The sequence below is a fragment of the Phyllobates terribilis genome, unplaced genomic scaffold (assembly GCF_046119375.1).
Source record: "Phyllobates terribilis strain yellow unplaced genomic scaffold, ASM4611937v1 Scaffold_5__5_contigs__length_657084704, whole genome shotgun sequence".
Classification (NCBI taxonomy): Eukaryota; Metazoa; Chordata; class Amphibia; order Anura; family Dendrobatidae; genus Phyllobates; species Phyllobates terribilis.
Window position 1 is genome coordinate 24,062,211 of NW_027362765.1, and position 20,468 is coordinate 24,082,678.

General features: G+C 45.8%; 1 protein-coding gene across 1 annotated transcript in view; it reads right to left on the minus strand.

Moving 5' to 3' along the window:
- Nucleotides 1-10,993, minus strand: part of LOC141271819 (uncharacterized) — a 64,608-nt gene extending 53,615 nt beyond the window's left edge. Inside the window, exons 1-7 of the mRNA XM_073681991.1 lie at nt 10,697-10,993; nt 10,463-10,612; nt 10,156-10,335; nt 9,949-10,072; nt 9,753-9,865; nt 9,479-9,569; nt 4,843-5,784 (exon numbers count right to left, since the gene is read on the minus strand). Coding sequence (XP_073538092.1) covers nt 4,843-5,784; nt 9,479-9,569; nt 9,753-9,865; nt 9,949-10,072; nt 10,156-10,335; nt 10,463-10,540 — 1,528 coding nt within the window. The 5' untranslated portion in view covers nt 10,541-10,612; nt 10,697-10,993. The remainder of the gene's footprint in view (nt 1-4,842; nt 5,785-9,478; nt 9,570-9,752; nt 9,866-9,948; nt 10,073-10,155; nt 10,336-10,462; nt 10,613-10,696) is intronic.
- Between the last annotated feature and the right edge of the window lie 9,475 nt (nt 10,994-20,468).

Below are 20,468 nucleotides of genomic sequence, written 5' to 3' on the forward strand. Positions count from 1 at the left end.
AACCTTTTTTCTGGTGGATTGGAAGGGGTTTGTCCCAGAGGAGAGAACTTGGGAACCCAGGGAGAACATTCATGCCCCGTTTCTCCTTAAAAAAATTCTTTCTGGCCTAAAAAAGAGGGGGCGTAAAGGGGGGGGATACTGTAGTATCGGCGTCTCTGCCTCCTGACAGGCAGAGACGCCGTCCCTCTTACTGCCGCGCTCCCCGCCCAGCGTCCTCCGGCGCTCCTGCTGCGGCTGCCGGCGCGCGCAGCTTCCCGGGCACTGCCCTTAGGGCGCGCGCAGGCTCCCTCCCTCTTAAAGGGGCCGCACGCACCGTCCTAAGGAGTCCCCGGCCAATGGCCGGAGGACCTCCCGTATATAAGGCACCTCCTCCAAAATGGAGGTGCCCGAGCAAAAGTCGTTGCACTGTGTACTTACCTCTGCTTCAGCCCTCAGGTCCCACTGCCTGCCTGACTACCAGTCCTGCCCGCCAGCTTGACTACCAGTCCAGTCCGCCAGCCTGTCTACTCTCCAGCCTGCCAGTCTACCGTTCAGTCCGCCAGTCTGTCTATGGGCTCAGCCCGCCTGCTTACCTGGAAGCATCTGCCTGTTACCTGCCGTGCCTACCAGCTAGCCTACCTGGAGGCTCCTGCTTGTTACCTGCCGTGCCTACCTAGAGGCTCCTGCTTGTTACCTGCCGTGCCTGCCTACCCACTTGCTTACCTGGAAGCACCTGCCTGTTACCTGCCCTGCCTGCCAGCCTACCTGGAGGCTCCTGCCGTGCCTACCAGCCAGCCTACCTGGAGGCTCCTGCTTGTTACCTGCCGTGCCTACCTGGAGGCTCCTGCTAGTTACCTGCCGTGTCTGCCAGTCCGTCTACCCAGATCACCCGCCAGCCTGCCTGCCGTTCTCATCTGCTGTACCGATCAGTCCCTGCCTTCTGACCCATGGGAGTCACCTGCTCTCATACAAGGTCTGGCCCAGAGTAGCACCTGGTCCCTCTGCTTGGACCTTCCCTGGTCAAGGAGTCGATTGAGCCGCCGTACGACCTTGGTCAGTCCGAGTTGATACCTAGTTACGCCCCTCTGGTCCCTCCTTGCACCGCAGCACAGAGGTTCCACCACCCGGATTCGTAACACCACCCTTTATTACCTCTTTATTTTTTTATTATGCTTAGCTTATGGCCAAAAGTGTTGGCACCCTTTAAATTGTATTCACAATTTTGGAAAGGTGCCAACAATTTTGTCTGGCCCATTTTGTGGTTGTGTGTGAAATTATGTCCAATTTGCCTTTTTTTTGTGTTGTTCCAATACACCCAAAGGAAATAAACGTGTATAACAAAACATGTGTAATTGCAATAATTTTCTGGGGAAAATACTTCATTTTTTGGAAGAATTTAAAAAAGTGCCAGCACAGCATCATACTACACAGCACTTTACAGTCATTATCATTGCAGTCCCCATTGGGGCTAATAATCCAAATTTCCTACCAGTAGGTCTTTGGACCTCTGGATTCCTTCACTATTACAGACAGACCTATCATCCTTTCTTCTGCAGATTATGTGCAGCTCAGGTGTACAGCTCAGTCTAGCAGTATATGCCAAGATACTTAGGCCGGTTTCACACGTCCGTATATTTCCGGTACCGGAAAAAAATGGTACTGGAGGTATCCGTGTGGCAACCGTGTGCCGCATCAGGATCACACGTACCGGCCCTTGGGAATCAGCGGTACAGTTAGCGCTTTTCCCAAGCGCCGAGTGCTGAAAGCTGCCCTCGTTATGTTTCCCTGCCAGTACTGCAATCAGCACCAGCAGGGGTTAATGATAAGAGTAGTAGTGTCTGCTCTAGTGTCTTCACCTGTAAAATTAAGAACAAAATAAAAAATCCATATGCTCACCTGTCCTAAGTGTCCCCCGCTGTAATCCATGTTACCGCTCAGCAGAGGAGACGGAGAGAATGAGCCGCTGCAGCGAGCGGCCCCGGACCTCTGCTGAGCTCAGGAGTGGTGTCCTGTCACTCACTGAATGCAGCTCCAGGCCCGCTCACTGCAGCAGCTCATTCTCCCTGGCTCCTCTGCTGAGCGGTTGTATGGATTACAGCGGGGGACACTTAGGACAGGTGAGTATAAGGATTTTTTATTTTATTCTTATTTTTACAGCCGGACACTGTGGGAGCAGACACTACTACCCTTATCATTGTCCCTGCTGGTGCTGATCGCAGCGCTGGCAGTGTTCAGCACACGGCGCTTGGGAATAGCGCTAACTGTACACTGATTCTTAAGCGCCGGTACGTGTCACACGGATGGCATCCGTGTACGGCACGTGCTTACACCCCCCCGTTGACTTGAATGGGTCTGTTTGATCCGTACTCCCGGACAAAAACGGACATGTCAGCATGTGGAGCATACGGACACACGATCCGTGGAAACACACTGACATGTGCGCAGACCCATAGATTTGAATGAGTCTACGTGTGTCAGTGTCTCTGGTACCTGTGGAAACTGTCACCACTCGTACTGGACACACTGACATGTCAAACAGCCCTCAATTTGTACCCATATGTTTTCCTAGAATATCACAGGGACAGAGGGGTGTGTTACCATATACAGTTATATGAAAAAGTTTGGGCACCCCTATTAATCTTAAGCTTAATGTTTTATAAAAATTGGTGTTTTTGCAACAGCTATTTCAGTTTGATATATGTAATAACTGTTGGACACAGTAATGTTTCTGCCTTGAAATGAGGTTTATTGTACTAACAGAAAATGTGCAATCTGCATTCAAACAAAATTTGACAGGTGCATAAGTATGGACACCCTTATCATTTTCTTGTTTTAAATACTCCTACCTACTTTTTACTGACTTACTAAAGCACTTTTTTTGCTTTTGTAACCTCATTGAGCTTTGAACTTCATAGCCAGGTGTATGCAATCATGAGAAAAGCTACTTAAAGTGGCCACTTGCAAGTTGTTCTCCTGTTTGAATCTCCTCTGAAGAGTGGCATCATGGGCTCCTCAAAACAACTGTCAAATGATCTGAAAACAAAGATTATTCAACATAGTTTTTCAGGGGAAGGATACAAAAAGCTGTCTCAGAGATTTAACCTGTCAGTTTCCACTGTGAGGAACATAGTAAGGAAATGGAAGAACACAGGGACAGTTCTTGTTAAGGCCAGAAGTGGCAGGCCAAGAAAAACATCAGAAAGGCAGAGAAGAAGAATGGTGAGATCAGTCAAGGACAATCCTCAGACCACCTCCAGAGAGCTGCAGCATCAACTTGCTGCAGATGGTGTCACTGTGCATCGGTCAACTATACAACGCACTTTGCACAAGGAGAAGCTGTATGGGAGAGTGATGCGAAAGAAGCCCGTTTCTGCAAGCACGCCACAAACAGAGTCGGCTGAGGTATGCAAAAGCACATTTGGAGAAGCCAATTTCTTTTTGGAAGACAGTCCTGTGGACTGATGAAACCAAGATTGAGTTGTTTGGTCATACAAAAAGGCGTTATGCATGGCGGCAAAAAAAACACAGCATTCCAAGAAAAACACTAGCTACCCACAGTAAAATTTGGTGGAGGTTCCATCATGCTTTGGGGCTGTGTGGCCAATGCCGGCACTGGAAATCTTGTTAAAGTTGAGGGACGCATGGATTCCACTCAGTATCAGCAGATTCTTGACAATAATGTTCAAGAATCAGTGATAAAGTTAAAGTTTCGCAGGGGATGGATCTTTCAGCAAGACAATGACCCAAAACACTGCTCCAAATCTACTCAGGCATTCATGCAGAGGAACAATTACAATGTTCTGGAATGGCCATCCCAGTCCCCAGACCTGAATATCATTGAACATCTGTGGGATCATTTGAAGAGGGCTGTCCATGCTCGGCGACCATCAATCTTAACTGAACTGGAATTGTTTTGTAAAGAGGAATGGTCAAAAATACCTTCATCCGGGATCCAGGAAATCATTAAAAGCTACAGGAAGCGACTAGAGGCTGTTATTTTTGCAAAAGGAGGATCTACTAAATATTAATGTCACTTTTCTGGTGAGGTGCCCATACTTATGCACCTGTCAAATTTTGTTTGAATGCAGATTGCACATTTTCTGTTAGTACAATAAACCTCATTTCAAGGCAGAAACATTACTGTGTCCAACAGTTATTACATATATCAAACTGAAATAGCTGTTGCAAAAACACCAATTTTTACAAAACAATAAGCTTAAGATTAATAGGGGTGCCCAAACTTTTTAATATAAACTTTTTTTTATAAATAAGATATTAATGATCGATCCTTGGGATAGGTAATCAATATCATATCGAGGGGGTCCGACACCTGTAACACCATCAATTAGTTGCAATTAAATCCTGCCATCCGCAGGAGCTTAACACATTGAACAGAGCTACAATGTGCAGATCAATTCAATGAATAGTGGCAGCTTCTCGGTACTGTAGCAAAGCTCCTATATTTTTGAATAGGGACTAATCTGCAGTAACCTGCAGCAGCCACTACACATTGAATGATTTCCTGCGGTTTTATGTGTTAGCATCCAGCCAGCGCTGGAGTTTATAATGGCTGATTGGTGAATGTACCAGATCCACAATGATCTGATATTGATTACCTATCCTGTGGATAGGTCATAAATATTTTTTTTTCTAGACACCCTTTTTGAGCTTTCCCTTTCTTGATTATTTATTTGACTTGATGTCGATTTTCTCTGTTATAGGTTTTCACATACAATTTGAAAATACAATACATAGCTTCTCTCTGTGTGAGTTTTATTTAATTGTAATCAGAATATTATTTTCAATAAAAAAAAAATCAAACTTCCTAGATATGCGAATGTCTTTTCCCATGAGTTGTTTGATGTCGAAGATAATGTGATTTTATAGTAAAACATTTCCCACATTCCGAACATGAATATGGCTTCTCCCCTGTGTGAATTCTCCTATGGTTCACAAAATTTAACTTCGTTGTAAAACCTTTTCCACACTCTGCACAGAAAAATGGCTTCTCCCCTGTGTGAGTTCTTTGATGTAGAAGAAGATATGATTTGAAGGTAAAACATTTCTCACATTCTGAACAGGAATATGGCTTCTTTCCTGTGTGAATTTTCTGGTGTCTCAAAACATCTGATTTATCTGTAAAACATTTCCCACATTCTGAACAGGAAAATGGCTTCTCCCCTGTATGAATTCTTTGATGTATAGGAAGATATGATTTGTTGGTAAAACATTTTCCACATTCTGAACATGAATATGGTTTCTCCCCTGTATGAGTTCTCTGATGTCTAACAAGTTTTGATTTACCTAAAAAACATTTCCCACATTCTGAACAAGAAAATGGCTTTTCCCCTGTGTGACTTCTTTGATGTTCAACTAGATTTTTTTTCTCATTAAAACATTTCCCACAATCTAAACATGGAAAGATCTTCTCACATGTGTGAATTCTCTGATGGGAAAAAAGATTTGACCTATTTACAAAACATTTCCCACATTCTGAACAAGAATGTGTTTTTTCCATTTTTTCTGTGTGAATTATTTGATGTGTAACAAAAGACGTTTTAAGGAAAAAAGCTTGTCCATATTGTGAACCTGTAAATGGATTCTCTGCTGTAAGAGCAGTTGGAGTGGTAATGTGTCTTTTATTTTTATTAATAGTCTGTGATGAATCTGAAGATAGAACCTGTTCAGTAGGATCACATGATAGATCTGTGCTGTGAGAAGATGATTGTATATCTGGGATAATGGGATACACTTGATCTGTATCCTGTGTGATTTCAAGTTCCTCTGATCTCCTGTCACCGTCATCTGCCAAGAATGAAACCAATTATTATTTTTCTGTATTTCCATGACTATGAAAATTGTACATTCACACTGAAGGCATCAAAACTATGAATTAACACATGTGGAATTATATACTTAACAAAAAAGTGTGAAACAACTGAAAATATGTCTTATATTCTAGGTTCTTCAAAGTAGCCACCTTTTGCTTTGATGACTGCTTTGTACACTCTTGGCATTCTCTTGATGAGCTTCAAGAGGTAGTCACCGGAAATGGTTTTCACTTCACAGGTGTGCCCTGTCAGGTTTAATAAGTGGGATTTCTTGCCTTATAAATGGGGTTGGGACCATCAGTTGTGTTGTGCAGAAGTCTGGTGGAAACACAGCTGATAGTCCTACTGAATAGACTGTTAGAATTTGTATTATGGCAAGAAAAAAGCAGCTAAGTAAAGAAAAACGAGTGGCCATCATTACTTTAAGAAATGAAGGTCAGTCAGTCCGAAAAATTGGGAAAACTTTGAAAGTGTCCCCAAGTGGAGTTGCAAAAACCATCAAGCGCTACAAAGAAACTGGCTCACATGAGCATTGAATTCAATGAGAAGCAAAACCAAACTCAGACACTTTCAGGGGGGCCAAAAGCTGCCAAAACAGCTCAAATTAGGGGCAGACACCAAGAAAAGTGGCATCAATTGACCCACAGTCGAAATTTTATAATGGCACAGCAGCAGTCTGCCATTGTCCATGCATGGTATCAGTGTCTGGGCCAGCATTTGCAGCTTTGAATTTACCTTCAACGTAAGATGAGGTGGGTGAGGGATCAGTGTAGGCCTTCTGTGCTGGGAGCCCTGATACCACATGCAATATCTCAAGCTGCTTTTCTGCTCAGCCACACTCAGGTGGCACAAATATCAGTTTTTTAGACTACTGTTGCTAGAAAAATTTAAGGATAGTATCACAGGTAGTTGACTGAAAGTAAGTGCACATCTGCCGGTCTGGGAGCTCTACTGCTAAAGGCAACACATGTGAAGGAGACCCAAGTTGGAGTGCAAACTTTTCCAGACATAGATTTTTTCAAGGAACGGGTGATGTTGTCTGACATGCTGGTGTAGGGCAGGCTTAGCTTTCTTAGAGAAGTAATGGCGACTGGGCAACTGGTACTGGGGGACTGCGATGGCCATCAGCTTTTGGAATCCGTCTGTATCCACCAGGCAGAAAGGCAGCATTTCCGTTGCCAACAGATTGGAGATGGTGGAGCTAAAGCTCTTAGATTTGGCATGTATTGGAGGAAACAATCTTTTACATGACCACAACTGCAGGACCGAGGGCTGGCTGCTGTGCTGAGAGAGGGTGGAGTACGGTGAAATGGACAAACTGCTGGACTGTGAGTGAGGTACAGCTGTTATGGTGGATTGAGAAGATGTGGTGTGCTCGGTAACACAAAAACAGCAGGCATGTCCACTTCCGTAACAGCGGACAGTCTCTCACTCACCCGACTGCAGCGAGTAAACAAAAAAGCTTCTGCGAATGGAAACCTGTGTGATGGAGGAAGAATAAGCAGCAAATGCGGTTGATGGGGTGGCCGGTGGTTGGGGGGGCCTGCTAGTCCGCATTTTAGCGCAATGAGATTCCCATACTAACGCATGTTGATCGCGCATTTGTCATATTATTGCGATTTTTCACTCTACCGAGTAGTTTTTTTTACAAAGTTGGCAGATAACGTGAGTTGGGTCATCCTTTGCGATCTCAAAAAAGGCCCAGTCTAGGCAACCCTTGCCGCCCCTGCAAACTGCAGACCCGTGACTGCTGCTGGCCACAGCCACAGTTCTGGCTGAGGATGCACTGCTTGTGACTGGTTGCATCACTCCATGTCTGCGTGGGAGACCGCAACGTTACCTCCTTGTCTTCCTCCTCCACCTCCTTTGCTGAGCTACTCAGCTGTGTGCCTCTGGGTTCTCACCAAGTGGGATCTACAACCTCATAGTCATCCTCTCTGTTCTCCTACTCCTCACCCTGAGAGTCACCCTTCTCCTCTTACTGCCCTGACAGCACATTACAGTCCACATGCACCTCAGGTATCTGAATCACATTAGAATCACCTCCATCCCTGGGGGTTAACGTCTGGTAACGAGGGTCTGGATTCTGCTCGGACCCTACTTCATCCAGCCCCGGATCCAACAAAAAAAAAATTTTGGTCATCGGTGCAGATGCTTTCCTCCTCTTGAATCTGTGAAGCAGATCTCTGATGCCCATGGAATAGAATGTGTGAATAGCTCCGCAGACTCGCCCATCTTTGGTTCCCCACAGTCAGTTGGGCAGATGGAGAGTTGTGACGCAGGGGGAAACAAGGGTAATTGGGGTGCCACCACTGAGGACTGTACTGTGTGTGATGTTGAAGTGGAGGAGAGGCCACTTGATGCAGCGCTTGGCATCCACTGGAGCACATGCTCTTTCTGGCCATCTACAAGGTGTACCGCTGTGCGGCTGCCAAAGAAAGGGAGTAGAGTAGCCCATCCAGTAACAGTTGTTAGTTGTCTTTGGATAGGACGAGACAGTGTTTGTTCAGTAGAGCTTTCACTAACATTACCACCTACTCCACGTACACCTTGAACACCATGCCTATTCACCCTTCCACCACAACCTTGCTTTTTCCCCACTTATGTTGGTTGTACCATTCCCCTCTTTTAACCAGCTGTTTCACAACCCTAGACCCAGACCTGTCAGTCACCTGTCACTAAATTACCGATCAGTATTTATTTGCTGAGATAGCGTGGCTGGAGCACGCCATTAGCACCAAAAAATTAGATTCAGAGATGTGGCTGAAGCAAAACTTGTAGCATAAAATATTTATATGCAGAAATGTGGCCTGCTTTCTGGAGCACGCTAGTAGAACAAAGAATTTAGGATTTTGAGATGCGGACTCCTGGCTGAATTTGGCTTTGTTTCAGGACCATGCTAGTAGCACAAAGAATTTAAATTTTCAAGTGTTGACTCCTGCCTGGCCAAAAACAACCAGCACAAAATATTTCTATGTAGAAATGTGGCCTTGGTAGAGCACCACGCTAGTAGCACAAAGAATTTCAAGTTTCAAATATGGACTCCTGCCTGGAGCACAATATTAGTAGCGCAAAAGAGTTGAAATATGCTGAAATGTGGCCTGATGTCTCTGGACCACACAATTAGCAAAAAAGGATTGATCAGCTGGAAGGTTGATTTCACAACCACAAAGGATCCGATCTATCTGAACTAGCTGACTGATAATCAAACGCCTACCGATCTTACTATCCACTAGAAGCAGCGCTGTTACACTGACAAAATGGTGCCAAAACAACATGTCCGCTCTTTATTTAGAGAGGGGCATGTGATTTCGGCAGCCAATGACACAAGCCCCTGTGTCTGGACGTTGTGGATGGTTTCTGTGCCCTGATTGGCTGCCAGAATCTCCACACATTAAGTTAAAAAAAAATTAAGAATAACAGTCCGCCGCTCCTCTGACCTCTCCCCACCTCCTCCCCTCATCATACAGCACCACTATCCTAGCCAATGTCCAAAAAAAAGCATTAGTGGAAACACAATCATTTACCGCACTTTGGCCGAATTTTGACGATTTTGAGTAAAAATGCTCGGGGGTCTGAACACAAATCCGAATGTGCAATGTTCGTGCCGACTTTGAGATTGGTGAACGTTTTCCAAACAAGTTTGCTCATCTCTAGTTATTACTCACCTAGGCGGTTATCTGTAGGAATCTCCTCTTTACACTGCTCATCACCCCTCACATATGTCTCTGTAGTATTAATGTGGGTCAGATCTTCACTCTGAAACAAATATTGTACGTGTCACTGACAGATGGAGAAGTCACATCTATGATCAGCTCTAATCCTGCCATCTCCACCGTTCTCATCACACAAGTATAAAACATATAATACTGGTGGATAAAACAAGACTGAGCACAAGACCTTCACAGCCATCTACACATTATAGGGGAGATCTCATGATACCTTCTCTCCATCTACCTGATGATCCTGAGGAACATTGGGATCTACTTGTTTACAGTCCTGTGGAAGAAGAGGATGGGGACATCTCTCTGGTGTTGTCCTCTTACTCGATAGATCTGGAGGAAACACATACAGGGACTGAATTCATTCTTTACATACAGATAATTATAGGCCATTTGTATTTAGTCCTGTCTATTACCTGGTGATGTTAGGGGCTGGGGAACCTCCATCATGACGTCCTTGTACAGATCTTTGTGTCCTTCTAAATACTCCCACTCCTCCATCGAGAAATAGATGGTGACATCCTGACACCTTATAGGAACCTGATACATACAATGATACCGTCATCCCCCTGATCCCTTCATAGTGTTACAGTATAATGTCCCAGCATTCCCAGCAGTGTCACCTCTCCAGTCAGCAGCTCAATCATCTTGTAGATGAGTTCTAGGATCTTCTGGTCATTGATGTCCTCATGTATAAGGGGGTGAGGTGGAGGCTCCGTGACTGGGTGCAGGGTTCTTCCCCATCCCTCAGACACAGGGACCTCACAGCGCTCGCTAGAGGTCTTCTTCACTACTGTGTAATCCTGGTTATGGAGAGACATTAATAAATCTCACTACAGACATTTCCAGAGTCCTCACCTCTCCAGTTCTGTCCATCTGTTATTCCCATAGATAAGAATGATGTAATGTGACATCATCAGAATCTCTCACCTCTCCAGTAAGCCGGAAGAGGATCTCTAGGGTGAGGTGTAATAGCCTCTCCACCATCTTATCTCTGTCGATATCCATCCTTCACAGGTCAATCACGAAAATTCTCTAATATAGAAGATCTCCACTGAGAGGATCCGGTATTGTAGGGACCTGAAGGAAACGTAAAAGCATCAGCCCGAGAATAAAAGAATAAAACAACCAGACGTACATATACAATGATGCCTGAGAATAGACCTGTGTATTCTCCCCACAGATGAAGGATCCAGTTTATCAGATTTTACTTAGTCAGTTCTTTTTCTTTCCAGCAGATAAAAAAGCATCCGGATGATTGTCATCAGCTAATGAGAACACAGGAGCACAGCCGAGCGTTACTGTATACGGGGGAGAGAGCTATCGACTGAACGACTGTTCTCCCCCCACTATATAATGTGTATGGTGCCTTCCGCCAGTACTGGGGTCTCTCCACATACCTCCACCTGCAGAGCCTCCACCACATATATGGCTGCTCTGTGCGCACAGGACCTGTGATGAGGTCACAGGAGGGGAGGAGTCAGGGGTCACATGATCAGGGGCCTCAGTGGATGCAGGACTCTGCTGTGCTGGTTGTCATGGTGCTGGATGAGGGGAAGGTTATGTGTGGGGTCAGGAGGGGTTTACAGTGTGGATGTAGCAGAGCCGTGTGTGTATTTACAGTGTGGATGTAGCAGAGCCGTGTGTGTACGAGGTGTACGGAGCAGAGCCGCGTGTGTACGAGGTGTACGGAGCAGAGCCGCGTGTGTACGAGGTGTACGGAGCGGAGCCGCGCGTGTACGAGGTGTACGGAGCAGAGCCGTGTGTGTACGAGGTGTACGGAGCAGAGCCGCGTGTGTACGAGGTGTACGGAGCAGAGCCGTGTGTGTACGAGGTGTACGGAGCAGAGCCGTGTGTGTAAGAGGCGTACGGAGCTTAGCCGCGTGTGTACGAGGTGTACGGAGCGGAGCCGCACGTGTACGAGGCGTGCGGAGCCGCGAATGTATGAGGCGTATGGTGCGGAGCCGCGTGTACGGAGCAGAGCCTGGCGTGTACGAGGTGTACGGAGCAGAGCCGCGTGTGTACAAGGTGTACGAAGCAGAGCCGCGCGTGTGCGAGGTGTACGGAGCGGAGCCGCGTGTGTACGAGGTGTACTGAGCAGAGCAGCGCGTGTACGAGGCGTACGGAGCGGAGCCACGCGTGTGCGAGGTGTACGGAGCGGAGCCGCACGTGTACGAGGTGTACGGAGCAGAGCCGCGCGTGTGCGAGGTGTACGGAGCGGAGCCGCGCGTGTGCGAGGTGTACGGAGCGGAGCCGCGTGTGTACGAGGTGTACTGAGCAGAGCCGCGCGTGTACGAGGCTAGCGGAGCCACGTGTGTACGAGGTGTATGGAGCGGAGCTGCATGTGTACGAGGCATATGCTAACCTATTTTTGGGGTTGTGGGAAAGGGAAATATTGATGACCACCCGACTACCCTTCACTAATAATATTCTCTATTGGGGTAGATATATAGATGATATATTCTTTCTATGGCAGGGCTCCAGCGATGATGTCACATCTTTCATCAATCTACTCAACAGAAATGATCGCAACATCAAACTTACTTTGAAAACAGGAAGAGAAAAAATTGAGTACTTAGATGTTACTCTGGAAATTGACTCTAATGGCTTTATTCAAACAGACGTCCACCGCAAACCCACCGCTGCAAACACTTTACTTCATGCGCAATCCTCACATCCAAAAAATATAATCAAAAGTATTCCCACTGGACAGTTCTTAAGAATGCGCCGCATCTGCTCTAATGACACCAAATTTGAAAGACAAGCCCTTGACCTGAAAACTAGATTTCAGAACCGTGGTTACAGTAACAGAACTATCCATCAAGGCTATCGCAGAGCCAAATTTACCAAAAGAAATGATCTCCTTTATCATACAAGAGCTAAAAACAAGGAAGATATGGTGAGATTCATCTCTACCTATAATGCAAGAAATGGTGAAATGTGGGAAGCTTTAAAAAAACATTGGAAAGTTGATCCAATTCTGAATAAATATTTACCATCTAATCCCACAATTACGTACCGACGTTCAAAAAATTTGATGGATCTTTTGGTTCATAGCCACCTAGAACCCCATAAGACCAAAGGGCTTTTTTGATCAAAGGGCTCCCCCTGGGGTTGCCACCCATGTGGCTCCTGTGTAGCCTGTGTTAATATTGAATCTACTAAAGTCTTTACCAACTCAGATCAGGCGAAAGAATTCAAGATCACTCACAGTATCACTTGTACGACCAATGGGGTCATCTATTGTGCAAAATGCCCTTGCGGCAAGAAATACATTGGCTTAACTTCAAGAGAATTGCGGCGACGAACCAGAGAACACGTCCTTGATATGAGGGCAGCTAGGGAAGTTGACAACTTAGATCATCTCAAAACACTTCCTCGCCACTTCAAACAATTTCATGACTGTGATCCATCTGGTCTCCAGGTAAGCGGCATAGACAGGGTTTATCCCGGTATTAGGGGCGGGAACTGGAAAAAGTTGTTGGCACAAAGAGAGGCAAGGTGGATCACGATTTTGAACACCTTGACCCCCTCTTGTCTCAACTAAACAAACAGCTTTATTTCCTTCCTTTAGATTTAGAGTAATACTAACATGATGGTAATTTGATCATTCATAATTTTATATGTTCTTAACATTGTTTTTAACTAATTATATATGTATTTTCTTGTGTTTTATGTTATGCACATTTTCTTTCTTGCTTATTTATTTCTTTTTTATCTATTTGTTCTAGTTCTTTCGCCTGACGTCTTATTTTCCGTCCAGTCCAAAGTTTCGGGAGTTGGCTACATTAATTCTTGATTTATGTACATCATATACCACTATACTGATTAATTTTTCTCAATATAAGTGTTTTTATTTTATTTTAGGTTTGATACCTATGTTTATTATCTTGTCCATTTTTGTTATCATTTACCAATATATGGTGACAGCATAACTATATGTGGTGATGTGATACATACGTATATCTAATTGTACACAGTTTTGGTTTTCTATGCAGCTCTTATGGCCCACACCATTTATATGTTATTTTGATTGTTGAAAAATCGTGTTTTAAAAAAAAAAAAAATTTTAGGCCTCTGATTTGTTTCCGCCATCATATGGCGGCTTTTCGACCATAATCATCTAGGCGTAATTTGTCTTTTATTATGTATATGGTCCCTTATGGACTTATAACTTCTCATTCTATTACGTTGTTCAAATATATATTTTTATTTTATTTTTTATATTATCAGTTTATATATATTATCACACTTTCACATTCTTATATTTTTTATACATTGTATTGCTTCACATTGTTCTTCACTTCATTATCACAAAATTCTTCTTTCATCTCTATTACATTATTTTCTTCATTGCCTTATGGATCCTCATTTTTTCACACATTCACATTATTATTATTTTATACTCACCTATATCCAGCGTATTAGCAATGCACTTCTCATTATATTCTTCACTTGTTCTCCTTTTCATTCACGTAGCACTTCTCACCGGTTGATTATGTGTCCCAGCGGTGTAATACACATCTTCTCCGCCCCTCTCGTATGCTGTGTACAATGACATTTCCGGTCTGCGTTCCACGTTGGAACGCATAGCCCTTCCGTCCATCTCGTATGACGCGTACCACGTCACTTCCGGTTGCGTTCCACACTGACACGCACGCCGACACTCGGCTTTCCCAGCTGATCCGCGCTCCTGTGAGTCGCGGCTCAGCATGGGGAAGCTGTGTATGGCGCACAGGACATGGCGCCATGTCAGTAATCACTTGTACACGCAACACACCTGATATCCCTTAAATCTTACCTCCCCATTGGCTGGACTCCCAATAAATATTCCCTACTTCCCTCTGTCAGTATATCCTCGTCAAAGCTCCTGGCGAAACGCGCGTCGGATCCTGGTCACACGGGTCAGTACTAGTTTAGTCACTTCATACATGCTTTATTGCTGCACACCACATTCACCTATCTATACTGCATCATTACACATTTATCCTTATGGTATCATATGACTAGCACGTTGCACTTTACTGTTGTTCTTATTTATATACCTGCAGTATATTTATATGGATGTTGGTCTTAATGAATTATTTGGCTGTATGTATACTTTATAATTACTGGTACCCACCCCTGTGTCCTTTTGTTTGTGTTATTTTTCCCTATTTTACCTTAATTATGCGATTTTTTAATATATCGACCAATAAAGGTTATATTTTATAACAAAACAGTTTGTGTGTCACACATGTAGGTTTGTTTGATTATGGACACATAAACATCCATTAATCCATACAAAGATTGTACATATGTGTACGAGGTGTACGGAGCGGAGCCGTGTGTGTACGAGGCGTACGGAGCGGAGCCGCACGTGTACGAGGCGTACGCAGCGGAGCCGCGCGTGTGCGAGGCGTACGGAGCGGAGCCGCGCGTGTACGAGGCGTACGGAGCGGAGCCGAGCGTGTACGAGGCGTGCGGAGCCGCGCGTGTACGGAGCGGAGCCGCGAATGTATGAGGCGTATGGTGCGGAGCCGTGTGTACGGAGCAGAGCCGGGCGTGTACGAGGTGTACGGAGCAGAGCCGCGTGTGTACGGGGTGTACGAAGCAGAGCCGCGCGTGTGCGAGGTGTACGGAGCGGAGCCGCGTGTGTACGAGGTGTACTGAGCAGAGCCACGTGTGTACGAGGTGTATGGGGCGGAGCTGCATGTGTACGAGGCATGCGGAGCAGAGCCGTGTGTGTACGAGGTGTACGGAGCGGAGCCGTGTACGAGGCGTACGGAGCGGAGCCGCGCGTGTACGAGGTGTACGGAGCGGAGCCGCACGTGTACGAGGTGTACGGAGCGGAGCCGCGCGTGTACGAGGTGTACGGAGCGGAGCCGTGCGTGTACGAGGTGTACGGAGCGGAGCCGTGCGTGTACGAGGCGTACGGAGCGGAGCCACGCGTGTGCGAGGTGTACGGAGCGGAGCCGCACGTGTACGAGGTGTACGGAGCAGAGCCGCGCGTGTGCGAGGTGTACGGAGCGGAGCCGCGCGTGTGCGAGGTGTACGGAGCGGAGCCGCGTGTGTACGAGGTGTACTGAGCAGAGCCGCGCGTGTACGAGGCTAGCGGAGCCACGTGTGTACGAGGTGTATGGAGCGGAGCTGCATGTGTACGAGGCATATGCTAACCTATTTTTGGGGTTGTGGGAAAGGGAAATATTGATGACCACCCGACTACCCTTCACTAATAATATTCTCTATTGGGGTAGATATATAGATGATATATTCTTTCTATGGCAGGGCTCCAGCGATGATGTCACATCTTTCATCAATCTACTCAACAGAAATGATCGCAACATCAAACTTACTTTGAAAACAGGAAGAGAAAAAATTGAGTACTTAGATGTTACTCTGGAAATTGACTCTAATGGCTTTATTCAAACAGACGTCCACCGCAAACCCACCGCTGCAAACACTTTACTTCATGCGCAATCCTCACATCCAAAAAATATAATCAAAAGTATTCCCACTGGACAGTTCTTAAGAATGCGCCGCATCTGCTCTAATGACACCAAATTTGAAAGACAAGCCCTTGACCTGAAAACTAGATTTCAGAACCGTGGTTACAGTAACAGAACTATCCATCAAGGCTATCGCAGAGCCAAATTTACCAAAAGAAATGATCTCCTTTATCATACAAGAGCTAAAAACAAGGAAGATATGGTGAGATTCATCTCTACCTATAATGCAAGAAATGGTGAAATGTGGGAAGCTTTAAAAAAACATTGGAAAGTTGATCCAATTCTGAATAAATATTTACCATCTAATCCCACAATTACGTACCGACGTTCAAAAAATTTGATGGATCTTTTGGTTCATAGCCACCTAGAACCCCATAAGACCAAAGGGCTTTTTTTGATCAAAGGGCTCCCCCTGGGGTTGCCACCCATGTGGCTCCTGTGTAGCCTGTGTTAATATTGAATCTACTAAAGTCTTTACCAACTCAGATCAGGCGAAAGAATTCAAGATCACTCACAGTATCACTTGTACGACCAATGGGGTCATCTATTGTGCAAAATGCCCTTGCGGCAAGAAATACATTGGCTTAACTTCAAGAGAATTGCGGCGACGAACCAGAGAACACGTCCTTGATATGAGGGCAGCTAGGGAAGTTGACAACTTAGATCATCTCAAAACACTTCCTCGCCACTTCAAACAATTTCATGACTGTGATCCATCTGGTCTCCAGGTAAGCGGCATAGACAGGGTTTATCCCGGTATTAGGGGCGGGAACTGGAAAAAGTTGTTGGCACAAAGAGAGGCAAGGTGGATCACGATTTTGAACACCTTGACCCCCTCTTGTCTCAACTAAACAAACAGCTTTATTTCCTTCCTTTAGATTTAGAGTAATACTAACATGATGGTAATTTGATCATTCATAATTTTATATGTTCTTAACATTGTTTTTAACTAATTATATATGTATTTTCTTGTGTTTTATGTTATGCACATTTTCTTTCTTGCTTATTTATTTCTTTTTTATCTATTTGTTCTAGTTCTTTCGCCTGACGTCTTATTTTCCGTCCAGTCCAAAGTTTCGGGAGTTGGCTACATTAATTCTTGATTTATGTACATCATATACCACTATACTGATTAATTTTTCTCAATATAAGTGTTTTTATTTTATTTTAGGTTTGATACCTATGTTTATTATCTTGTCCATTTTTGTTATCATTTACCAATATATGGTGACAGCATAACTATATGTGGTGATGTGATACATACGTATATCTAATTGTACACAGTTTTGGTTTTCTATGCAGCTCTTATGGCCCACACCATTTATATGTTATTTTGATTGTTGAAAAATCGTGTTTTAAAAAAAAAAAAAATTTTAGGCCTCTGATTTGTTTCCGCCATCATATGGCGGCTTTTCGACCATAATCATCTAGGCGTAATTTGTCTTTTATTATGTATATGGTCCCTTATGGACTTATAACTTCTCATTCTATTACGTTGTTCAAATATATATTTTTATTTTATTTTTTATATTATCAGTTTATATATATTATCACACTTTCACATTCTTATATTTTTTATACATTGTATTGCTTCACATTGTTCTTCACTTCATTATCACAAAATTCTTCTTTCATCTCTATTACATTATTTTCTTCATTGCCTTATGGATCCTCATTTTTTCACACATTCACATTATTATTATTTTATACTCACCTATATCCAGCGTATTAGCAATGCACTTCTCATTATATTCTTCACTTGTTCTCCTTTTCATTCACGTAGCACTTCTCACCGGTTGATTATGTGTCCCAGCGGTGTAATACACATCTTCTCCGCCCCTCTCGTATGCTGTGTACAATGACATTTCCGGTCTGCGTTCCACGTTGGAACGCATAGCCCTTCCGTCCATCTCGTATGACGCGTACCACGTCACTTCCGGTTGCGTTCCACACTGACACGCACGCCGACACTCGGCTTTCCCAGCTGATCCGCGCTCCTGTGAGTCGCGGCTCAGCATGGGGAAGCTGTGTATGGCGCACAGGACATGGCGCCATGTCAGTAATCACTTGTACACGCAACACACCTGATATCCCTTAAATCTTACCTCCCCATTGGCTGGACTCCCAATAAATATTCCCTACTTCCCTCTGTCAGTATATCCTCGTCAAAGCTCCTGGCGAAATGCGCGTCGGATCCTGGTCACACGGGTCAGTACTAGTTTAGTCACTTCATACATGCTTTATTGCTGCACACCACATTCACCTATCTATACTGCATCATTACACATTTATCCTTATGGTATCATATGACTAGCACGTTGCACTTTACTGTTGTTCTTATTTATGTACCTGCAGTATATTTATATGGATGTTGGTCTTAATGAATTATTTGGCTGTATGTATACTTTATAATTACTGGTACCCACCCCTGTGTCCTTTTGTTTGTGTTATTTTTCCCTATTTTACCTTAATTATGCGATTTTTTAATATATCGACCAATAAAGGTTATATTTTATAACAAAACAGTTTGTGTGTCACACATGTAGGTTTGTTTGATTATGGACACATAAACATCCATTAATCCATACAAAGATTGTACATATGTGTACGAGGTGTACGGAGCGGAGCCGTGTGTGTACGAGGCGTACGGAGCGGAGCCGCACGTGTACGAGGCGTACGCAGCGGAGCCGCGCGTGTGCGAGGCGTACGGAGCGGAGCCGCGCGTGTACGAGGCGTACGGAGCGGAGCCGAGCGTGTACGAGGCGTGCGGAGCCGCGCGTGTACGGAGCGGAGCCGCGAATGTATGAGGCGTATGGTGCGGAGCCGTGTGTACGGAGCAGAGCCGGGCGTGTACGAGGTGTACGGAGCAGAGCCGCGTGTGTACGGGGTGTACGAAGCAGAGCCGCGCGTGTGCGAGGTGTACGGAGCGGAGCCGCGTGTGTACGAGGTGTACTGAGCAGAGCCACGTGTGTACGAGGTGTATGGGGCGGAGCTGCATGTGTACGAGGCATGCGGAGCAGAGCCGTGTGTGTACGAGGTGTACGGAGCGGAGCCGTGTACGAGGCGTACGGAGCGGAGCCGCGCGTGTACGAGGTGTACGGAGCGGAGCCGCACGTGTACGAGGTGTACGGAGCGGAGCCGCGCGTGTACGAGGTGTACGGAGCGGAGCCGTGCGTGTACGAGGTGTACGGAGCGGAGCCGTGCGTGTACGAGGTGTACGGAGCGGAGCCGCACGTGTGCGAAGCGTACGGAGCCGCGTGTGTACGAGGTGTACTGAGCGGAGCCGCGTGTGTACGAGGTGTACGGAGCGGAGATGCGTGTGTACGAGGCGTGCGGAGCCCTGTGTGTACGAGTTGTACAGATCAGAGCCGCGTGTGTACGAGGTGTACTGAGCGGAGCTGCGTGTGTATGAGGTGTATGGAGCGGAGCTGCGTGTGTACGAGATGTATGGAGTGGTGCCGCGTGTGTACGAGATGTATGGAGCGGTGCCGTGTGTGTACGAGGTGTACTGAGTGGAGCCGCGTGTGTACGAGGCGAGCAGAGCGGCGTATTTACGAGGCGTACTGAGCGGAGCTGCGTGTGTACAAGGCGTGCGGAGCCGCATGTGTACAAGGCATGTGGAGCCGCGTGTGTACAAGGTGTGGGGAGCGGAGCCGCGTGTGTACGAGGTGTACTGAGCGGAGCTGCATGTGTACGAGGCGAGCAGAGCCGTGTGTGTACGAGGTGTACTGAGCGGAGCTGCATGTGTACGAGGTGTACTGAGCGGAGCTGCGTGTGTACGAGGTGTATGTAGCGGAGCCGCATATGTACGAGGCGAGCGGAGCCGCGTGTGTACGAGGCGTGCGGAGCCACGTGTGTACGAGGTGTACTGAGCGGAGCTGCGTGTGTACGAGGCGAATGGAGCCGCATGTGTACGAGGTGTACTGAGCGGAGCTGCGTGTGTACGAGGTGTATTGAGCGGAGCTGCATGTGTACGGAGTGGAGCAGTATGCATATGGAGCGGAACTGCTTTTGTACGACATGTACAGAGCAGAGCCGTGTGTGTGTACGACATTTATGGAGCAGAGCCATCTGTACAATGTGCCCTGAGCGAAGCTGTAAGTGTACGACGAGTACGGAGTTGAGCCATATGTGTACAACCTGTTCGAAGTGCAGCCGTGTATAGAATGTGTACGGAGCAGAGCCAATTGTACAACGTGTATGTAGCGGAGCAGTGTATTTACGACGTTTACAGAGCAGAGCCGCGTGTGTACATGCGGAGCCGCGCATATATGATGTGTATGGAGCGGAGCCATGTGGGTGTGATATCTACGGAACAGAATGTGTTTGGCATGTATATAGCGGAGCTGTGTTTATGATATAAAAAACCTGAAGGTCTGAACTGAAAAGTAAATTGATGTGCATGCAAAATGTAGATGCATGTTCACACAAGGCCATTAGACAGAGAA